General features: G+C 41.5%; 1 protein-coding gene across 6 annotated transcripts in view; it reads right to left on the bottom strand.

Annotated features, from left to right (window-relative positions):
* Positions 1-5,842: 5,842 nt before the first annotated feature.
* Positions 5,843-9,740, bottom strand: part of Ahcyl1 (adenosylhomocysteinase like 1) — a 32,072-nt gene continuing 28,174 nt past the window's right edge. For 4 of the 6 annotated variants that reach the window (XM_052179482.1, XM_052179485.1, XM_052179486.1 and 1 more), the window contains exons 16-17: positions 8,238-8,358; positions 5,843-7,837 (exon numbers count right to left, since the gene is read on the bottom strand). In XM_052179482.1, the coding sequence (XP_052035442.1) occupies positions 7,831-7,837; positions 8,238-8,358 (128 nt within the window). In that variant the 3' untranslated portion in view covers positions 5,843-7,830. Of the gene's footprint in view, positions 7,838-8,233; positions 8,359-9,740 lie in introns of those variants that run through there. The other 2 variants (XM_052179483.1, XM_052179487.1) reach the window with 1 other exon arrangement.

The following is a 9,740-nucleotide window of genomic DNA, read 5'->3' as shown; positions in this document are numbered from 1 at the left end:
TGTAGATGGTTGTGAGCCACCATGTGGTTGCTGGGAATTGAACTCAGGACCTCTGGAAGAGCAGTCAGTGCTCTTAACCGCTGAGCCATCTCTCCAGCCCAGGGCTTTGTGTTCTTATCTGGTGATCACCTGTACTTGCCTGCTGTGGTTCCAAAAATGTTTTTAAAATTATATATGTGTATGCGTAGTGTGTGTATAATAGCATGCTCATGGAGGTCAGCTGACAACTTAGGGGAGAGAGTTCTCTCCTCTACCACAAGTGTTCAAGTCATTAGACTTGGCGGCTGTCCAGCTTGCCTTTTTTTTTTTTTTTTTTTTTTAAACCAGACAGGGTTTCTCTGTGTAGCCCTGACTGTCCTAGAACTCACTTGTAGACCTCACTGGCCTCAGATTCAGAGATCTGCCTGCCTCTGCCTGGGAGTAGAGGCATGTGATATCACACACAGTTGGCAAATGTCTTTTGATAGAGAACAATTTTACAGGAGGGTGCACACAACCAACCGAGGCCTTGTGAAGGCTGCAGCAGAGTTGGAGGATGCTGGTTCTGCTTGCTTGTTTTTACCAGAGGATTGGTTATAATAGCAAATAAACTTCCATCCCTAAGTACCTGAGAAAATGGTCTGGGGATCTCCTGGGGTCATTCTCATAGCGTGAGCCCTTTCTCATAGTGGTCTCTGATTTAATATCTGTGACTATGTTAGTAAGCCAGGCCATAGATTTGGAATAGAAATGACCAGACATTCTTTTGTTTAGCTGTCTAGGGGCACTGTAGGATTAGAGTCAGTAAGCTTTGCTTGGGAAAAAAAAAAAAACTGTCTAAAGAGACTACCTTTATGTTTGCAGGAATTTCAAGAAGAAAGAGCCAGATATGGATGTTGGTGACAAATCCAGTAACTAGCCAGACTTTAGGCTAAGGCTTCTGTGAATTATTATTATTATTATTATTTACTTTTCTCCCTATTCTGTGACAAAATACCAGGCAGAAGCATCGTTAGGAAGGATTTCCACCCATTGGCATCTAGTCTGAACACCTGATAGAGAAGTGCCTATTATCTTAGCAAATTACCCTGGAGGCTTGCCTGCAGTGACCCACAGACAACAGCTAGGGCTTATGCCCTAAAGGTTTCACAATCTCCCAACACACAGCTTCCAGCTGGAGACCAAGCCTATGGGGAAAATCCAAACAGTACCGGAGAAGAGAGTGTGAATGGTATTGTCTCAGCGTTTGTTGGGGGGAATTGGGACAACAATTGAGAAAGAAGTTAGTTCAGGGTGAAGTAGGTTAGGATGACCTGCAACAAACAGAAAACCCAGTTAAGACAAACTATTAACAAGAAAACTGCCAAGAGGACTCCCAGGCAGAAGAAGCCTTTAATCACATTGCTTACCTGATAATTGGCTTCTATAGTTCCTTTAGTAGAGAAGCCTTCCCTAGGGTTTCAGGACCAGTTAGAGCAGTCGGTCATCTTTGCTTTCCTGTGAGTCCTTGAGATTCACAAAAGTAGGAGAACCCTTCCATCTTCCATTTTACATATATATATATATGTTTTTTGAGACAGTTTCTCTGTGTAGCCCCGGCTGTCCTAGAACTCACTCTGTAGACCAGGCTGGCTTTCTCCCAAGTGCTGGGATTAAAGGCGTGCGCCACCGCCACCTCAGCATACCCTTCCATTTAGAGTAGAGCTGATCAGGGTGAGCCTTCAAGTTTTGCTTTTTTTTTTTTTTTTTTTTTTTTTTTTTTTAAATATGTGAGTGCTTTGTCTGCATGTACTCTTTGCATTCCAGAAGAGGGCATCAGATTCTATTATATAGATGATTGTGAGCCACCATGTGGTTACTGCAAATTGAACTCAGGACCTTGTCAAGAGCAGTCAGTGTTCTTAATAGCTAAACAGCCTCCTCACCTAGATCCTTCAAATTTTTAACAGGCTTGTAGCTCCTAGAACTGAGTAGAAATTCCTTATGTCTCAGATTTCTATAAAAAGAGCTGTACAGCAAGCACCTCACAAGAACTATTTTAGGGAGTCAGGGGCTCTCCATACCCTGAGAAGGCAGATGGATGAGCAGTTGTAGCCAGGATTGCATTCTCTGAAATAAGTTGGGTCAGGATGTTTTTGTCTATGATTAGCATTTTTGATACGTTATCCATATCACATGAAAGTAATTGGTGACCCTCAGTACAGAAGAGACCTGTTGTGTGCAGTGGGCCTGCCCCAGTCTTTAGGGGAATGGGACTGGGTGGGACATAGCATCAGATAGACTGATGATCCCTGCCTTATAATCTTTCTGTTTGTGCTTTAATAAGTGCTGGTTTCTTTTCTCTTAGTATCTCTGCTTTAAAAAGGCTGGTTTCTTTCTCTGTAACTTTCTCTTACTATTTTGTGGTATTAAGCACTGGTTTCTTTTCTCTCTTGCTCAAGGACCTTTTGCTGGACAGGAGAGAGGTTTGGAATTCATTAACTCAAAACACACATACACACACACACACACACACACACACACACACACGCACACACTGGTCAGGCTGAACCACTTGCCTCATCAACTCCACAAGTGTTCATGAATATTTACATATACATACATTCATACATACACACATACATACATACATTTGGTGGATTGGGCAGAGTCCCCAAAGCCACACACATACATTTGGTGGATGGTTGGGCCACAAGCCTCAGATGCCACACTTTATTCCTTCTCTCTGGCCTTCTTATACCTTCTTAAACAAAAGATCTTTAGAAAGTTACCTCATAGATAAAATTATCATTTTATCAAGGGGAAATTACAGGATGCTGATAGTTAAGTTCAAAGCAGTAGTTTCCCATAACCTCCCTTTATCATAGTGCATTCTGTGGCTTCATCCTTGGATCTGACATAGAATGTTTTTCCTTGTTCACAAATTTGTCCCAAGCCTATTTCTCTTTTTAGTGTTATTATGAAAGCTGTTACTCCTTACTATGCAGGAATCACTGGACTATATACTAATGACAGAAAAAGGCGTACCAGCTGCAAGAAGCAATCAATCCTGAGATGAAGTCTCTTGGGACCTTGCCTCTCAGAGCTTACCCATCATAGGCCATGCAAAAATGGTGGGCCATATGTAGGAACGTCACCTGCTAGCCTTAGCCTCTCCTAGATGGCTCCTGGACAGCTGGGTATTTTGTTGTAAAGAAAGGCACATTACTACTCTATAGGGCCTTGGTAACTCAAAATAAAGAATGATCCCTTTAAATGTCAGGTAAGGGAACATATGCCTGTAGTCCCACCAATTGGAAGGTTGAGGCAAGACAGTGAGTTCAAGGCCAACTTGGGCTGTAGAAGAGACTTTATTCCATATCATAAGGTGTTAGTAATGGCTAGGAGGTTAAGTACAGCTTTGTGTTAGTGGCATGTGGGTGAAGTCCATCTGTCAATCCTTACTCTGGGATGCACTCACTTGGACTGGAGTCAAGTCCTCCTGCAATATTGTGTTACTAAATGAATAGTTTTTTTGTCATTTGAACAGTTCAAGAGAGTCCTTTGCCAAGTATGGAATTCATGGTATCCCTCCCAAAGCAAGAGTAATCTATTTTTTATTATTATTTTAAAAAATTCTGTTTGCATGTGTTTATGTACATGTGTGTACAGGTGCCTGCAGAGACCAGAAGAGGGCATCAGATCAGGAGAACTAAAAATTACAGGTAAGCTGGTTTTCCATGTGTGTATGTCTCTCATCTTTATAAAGCTTCTAAAGTTAAACCATTCTTACTCAATCAGCTCATCTCTTAAATCATGTCAATTGTTCCTACACATGTAAGCTAGTCAACTGTTGTCCTTGGCAGGCATGAAGGTGGACAGATCTAAGATCTGACAGATCCTAACAGCTGGGAGTTAGGTCAAGTGAGTCTGACATCTGGGTAGGCATCACCCTCCAGCCACAGCTGGCCTTTCACTTCCGGGCACCCTTCTATTTGATGAAGGGTCTGAACCTTCAGAGGCTGTCCCAAAGTCAATTTCAAGACTTTTCAACTAGAAGTGGATGGATGCTATATCCTGAAGGCAGCTGGAAACTGCCTAAGAAGTCTGCCTGCAGCCCACTGTGTTATGGTTTGGGGGTCAGTATTCTGAGGGCAATCCATTTCCTCTTAGCAACTAAGGTGAATGTTTTAAATTAGAGCGGCTCAGGAGATATGTTTTAGTTCGGATCTGTAATTATTCTTTGCATTTCTTTTGAAGGAGTATCTATCCAAAGCCTATATTATCTGTGCATTTTGGAAATGTACAGTGTTTAGCTTTGCAGGCTCATAAATGGAGAGCAACTGTTCTCAGGATGAGCTATATCTTATTACCGTATCTGATTTTGATGAGCCTGTGGATTTAGACTTGAGCTGGTGCTGGAGTTAAGACTTTAGGAACTACTAGATTATTTTCTAGGTTAAAAAAACCAACGAAGAAAGCCCATGGATTTTGGAGGCTGGGGTAAGAATGCTGTGACTGAATGTATCTTTTCAACTCATCAGTTGAACCTGATTCATCAAAGTGGTATTACATTGTGGCTTATTATTATATTATTTGAATGTACTAGGGGAAAGGTTTGGATTTTCATTGTGACAATGCTGAGAGTCACTGGAAGCAGAGAATAGCCTGTAATCATCAGTTTGCTGATTACTTCATCCTGGACATTTCAGCCTCCAGAAATGTAAATTTTTTTCTTTCCTTCTTCTTTTTTTTTTTTTTTTAAAGATTTATTTGTTATAAGTACACTGTAGCTGTCTTCAGACGCTCCAGAAGAGAGCATCAGATCTCGTTATGGATGGTTGTGAGACACCATGTGGTTTCTGGGATTTGAACTCAGGACCTTCAGAAGAGCAGTCAGTGCTCTTAACCCCTGAGTCATCGCTCCAGCCCCAGTAAATTTCTATCCTCTACAAAACGCTGTTTCACAAACTAGTTTATGTGTGTGCATGCATGCAGGTCTACCTATATGAATGTGTGCATGCATGCAGGTCTATCTATATTAATATGTGTGCATTTGTTGGCCAGAGAATAATCTTAGGAGTCAGATAGGTACAGAATTCTCCTCCTTCAAGACAGTGCAGCTCACTGGCCTGGTGCTCAACCAACTAGGCTAGACCGCCTAGTCAGCGAGTGCCGGAATTCTCCTTGTCTGTCTCCCCAGCGCTGGCATTATAAGTATGTGTCAACACACCCCACAGTTTTACTTGGGTTTTGGGAAAAAAATGTATGTCCTCATACTTGCAAGGCAAGAAGTTTTATCAGTTAGACATCAATGCTCTTTACAGTAGCAAGAATTAAGACAGACACTCATATGTATTAGTCAGCTTTCTATCACTATGATACATGCCCAAAGTAATTAACTTATAAAGATAAAAATATTTTGGCTTATAGTGCTGATGGCAGGTTTCAGTCCATGATTGACTTTGGGTCTATGTAAGGCAGAACAATAAGACAAAAATTCAAGGTGGAAACAAAACTGCTCATCTCCTATCTAGGATGGCGTCCATTCCTGCCAAGGGCACACTTCCAGTGACCTAAGCACCTTCCATTAGGTCCTACCCCCTAAAGGTTCCGTGCACCACGCAACAGTAACACCAGATTTTGGAGGATATTCAATAGCCCTCTCATAACAACTTAAGATATTAATTAATGATAGTAGGGTACACTGGTGTAATGCTATAGTTCCAGCTACTGGGAAGACTGAGTCAGGATGATTTGATTCAATAAGTCTGAGGCCAGCTTTCGTAAAACAAACCTTGTCTTCAAATGGCTAGTCTCATCCTAGGACACCAGGTCTAATTAAGTTTTGCTATTTAACCAAAAAAGACACAAGACTACCAAATGTTTTATCATTTTTAATTGATTTTAATGATTATTGCTCATCTGCAAGGATTAATATTGCATTCATTAAAAATCATTCAATACAAAATGAATATTTTCCTCCCAAGTTGGTCTCCAAATGTTCCCTCTGATGCCAGACATTTTCCAGTGTCCTTTGTTACATGGCTTGACAGAGACTAGCCCTTACCTATTAATCCTATGGACACAGAATAGATACAGGGCCAGAGGGCGGATTAGAGGGCAACAGGGACTCGGCCTCTCCCCTGCAGTAGAGCTGACTAGATGGATACACTGCTGTTAGCCAAGATAAATCCCTACTGAATGTGGTGTTCTGACTGGGTGGCTAAGTGCCCCAGGAAAGGGGTCGTCAATGTTAGCATCTACAGAGACGAGAGCATGACCACACTGGCAAGGAACAGGAAGGGACTGGGCACGGAGAATGGGAGATGGAAGGGAGAGAAGTTTGGCAAGATAATTGTTCCCTGCAAGAAAGGTGCAGGGCAAAAGCTTTCCTTTCTTGTATTTCTGTTTTTAATGCCTGTTTCTCTGATCAGTGGAAAGAGAGAAGTAAACATTTCTAGTACCTATCATTAACACATAACCCATCTTTGAAGGATCACAAGCTAGAACACGTTGAGGACTTAACATCCTGGATAATTATATACTTAAAGCTCGTGAGCATGAAGCTCGTTTGACCATGCAGAGATACTGGCAAGCGGGGTGCGTGGCCTGGGAACAAGTCTCTCTGAGTTTTAGAGGGCCTCTTGGGATTCTCTTAGAGCATGACTCAGGATGTACTTTCTCCAAGTCTTCTTTAAGATCTCAGTTTATAATTTTTATTTTCTATTTCTGTGGCAAGTGTCAATCAAAAGTGGCACCATGTCTATAAAACTAATACCAGACAAGGTCTACAGTTCTGAACAGATTATATAGTTGTATTTGTTTCACCCTGGCCCAATTTATCATTCTTTCTTCCATCTATACGGACTTCCCTTCAATAGTTTAGGTTGCAGAAGCACAGCTGCCCACAAGTTTGCTCTTAAAGGATAAACCCTAAAGACAGGGCTCAGTGTTTTATACTGAGTAATGGCTCAATAAATCGGCCGTCAGCATAAGCTGCGTGAGGCAGAGCTGAGAAATTTTGCTTATGGCTCCAGTTCACTGACGCTATAAACTATGAGCTGGAAACATCAGAGTCTGAGACTAGTATTTTTCTAGCCTCAACTCTTCACACTTTGCTTCAAAGGTTCAAGAGATATTGGTAACTAACCACCTGAGCTGTTCCTCAGGGTTAACAATAAATTTTTTCCTTAATTAAAAGAAATAAAACAGAAATAAATGCTAAGGGACAAAATTCAACTTGATAGAATGCAGTTTAGTTAAAACCAGAACAATGAGAGAGACTGGTGGAAGGGCTGAACTACAAACCCAAGTGAACCTACTGAGTGTAACAAGCAGCACATCTCCCAGACACGCCACCTGACACGGGAACAGGGCTTAGAGTTTCTACGGGAAGCTGACATGCACCACCTATATCTAACCTACCTGGCTGGGAAGTACCATCCTGGCTCCTCTGAAGAAGTGAAAGAGCACGCGTTCCCGCCTGCAGCTAGGAACAGGCTCTTTTAAGGCAATTTAGACACTGTAGATTGTTTCACATAGAAGAAGATGCCTTAGCATTTTCTGTTAATAAGGTAACTAAATACGATCAAAGTCCCCAGAAATGGTTAAAGAATTAACTTTCTGGGCTGCAGAGTTAACCCCTTTTAGTGACTAGGGTGAGAAACCTTTGACCTCAGTTTCACCTAAAGAGCCATGGAACAAGTTCCTGTGTGGTCTGCAAAACTCAAATGATGAGATGAGAAAACAAAAATGAAATTATAGAAAAAAAATCAAAAGGAAAGTAATAAGAAGAAAATAAAAGTTATCTTAAAAAATACTCTATTAGAGATTCGTGGTTCGTGTGGACTGGTCATTGTAATGCGTCCATTAGTATCTGAAAGAGAGGGGTGGACCTGTGAACACGGCTTCTGCGATCAGCATCAGCACCTTCCCAGCTCCCTCCCAGCCCAGACTGGGGGAATCCTTCCCTGGGTTCCTTCTGGGGTGAGGCTCACCTTCTAAAACCTTAAGACACTTAGTTCTTTACATTAAACTGTGGACACACATTCTCTCTGACTACCTTGTTAATTTGGCTTTCTGCAGAGCTGGGGACTGTACCTCACTATGCTAGGCAAGCACTCAATACTTAACAACCTAATCATGGCCCTGCTAACCTGTAATGGCGTCCTTAATACTCTTAAATATCACACATGACACTATCTTTACTGAAGAAACCTGGCTAAAGTGGCTGATCTGTTACTGGGAAGCACTTTGCTTTGCTTTCTTCCAGTTACCTGTAATAATTGGGTTTGAATGGCCCATTCTTGTTGAGTCCCAGATACTTTGCTTGGTCATCTGTCAGCTCTGTCAGGTGGGCATCAAATGATGGCAGGTGCAAGCTGGCAACATATTCATCTGGGAGGAGAAAAGTGGTAAGGGCAGTAGACCTGTCATACATGCCTTTAGGATATAGCCTCCCTTCTATTATCATTGCTTAAAACTATTCAGGAAGAGAAGAGGAATGGAACAACCCTAAAGGAATGCACAATTTGAAATATCTGCTTAATTAAGAAAGCTTTCAAAGCTGTATTTCTGGAAATTTTTTTCTTTTAAGCATATATACTAAGCAAACAGAAGGCCATGCACCAGGTAGGCGAATGGATGTCTTGTACTTCCCCTCAGCTGTGGCATCACTTGAGTAGTTACTATGGGTAACCATGTCATATACTACACCCAATTCCTGTGGCAACCTCTTTAATTATATTAAACTATTGTCAAATCATAAACCATAAAAATGAATCCAACAGGCTTAAAAGAGCCTCCTGTCACAGACATTTATTTAAAACAGAATCCTTAAAGCCACATATCTTAGACTGATGGATTTCTAAGGCACATATTTAGTATTGTTCCCTAACTTTTATGAATTTCTTAAAACAACAACAATGACAACAACAATATACAGTAGAGATATGACTCAGCAGTTAAAAGCACTAGCTGTTCTTTTAGAAGACCCAGGTTTGATTTCCAGTACCCAAATAGCAGCTTAAACCATCTATAAATCTAGTTCCAGGTCTTTTGATACCCTCTTCTGGCTTTGACCGGCAATGCCTGTGGTCATATATACATGTAGGCAAAACACCCATACATATAAAAAAAATACACAACCACAACAAATTATCCAAAAGCAACATAAAATAAGAAAATTCTATGTGTACGCATGTTTTCCTGTTATGTATCCATTTGGACTGTATCTGTTCTCCGTGCTCAGTGAGCCCAGAAGAAGGCACTGAGTTCCTTACCCAGTATAAAATGGTTGTGAGGCACTTTGCAGCTGCTGGGACCTGAGCCTGGGCCCTCTGTGAAAGCAGCAAGTGCTCTCTTAACTACCAGCATCTCCCCAATATGCAGGTTGGATTTAAGTGTAAAGCCAGGCATGTGGACTGGTGAAGTGCGGGTGGGTGCTACTCTGCAGAAAGGCAAAGGACAAGACGGGGCTTGTGCCATCTGAGCACAGTGTAAGTGCTTGACCTATGAGGCACATAGGTTGGGTTGGAGGTGATTTGCCAATCAAGACATTAGATGATAATAGAACTTGTTTCTGTTCCTCTCACTTTGGTCTAAACTGCACTAAGTTGCACTGGGAAGTCTGGTGAGTTTTGGAAGGGACTTGAGAATAAGAATATCTTCCTTACTTAGCATGGATTCTTACTACAATTCTGTAAACTATACAGTACTATTCTTACATTACATCTCACAAAAATGGAAGCTCATGGTGCTAAAAGACTGTCTCCTGAGGC

This window comes from Apodemus sylvaticus, chromosome 4 (genome assembly GCF_947179515.1).
Source record: "Apodemus sylvaticus chromosome 4, mApoSyl1.1, whole genome shotgun sequence".
In the NCBI taxonomy this organism is placed as follows: Eukaryota; Metazoa; Chordata; class Mammalia; order Rodentia; family Muridae; genus Apodemus; species Apodemus sylvaticus.
This window is presented reverse-complemented; position numbering and strand designations above follow the sequence as displayed.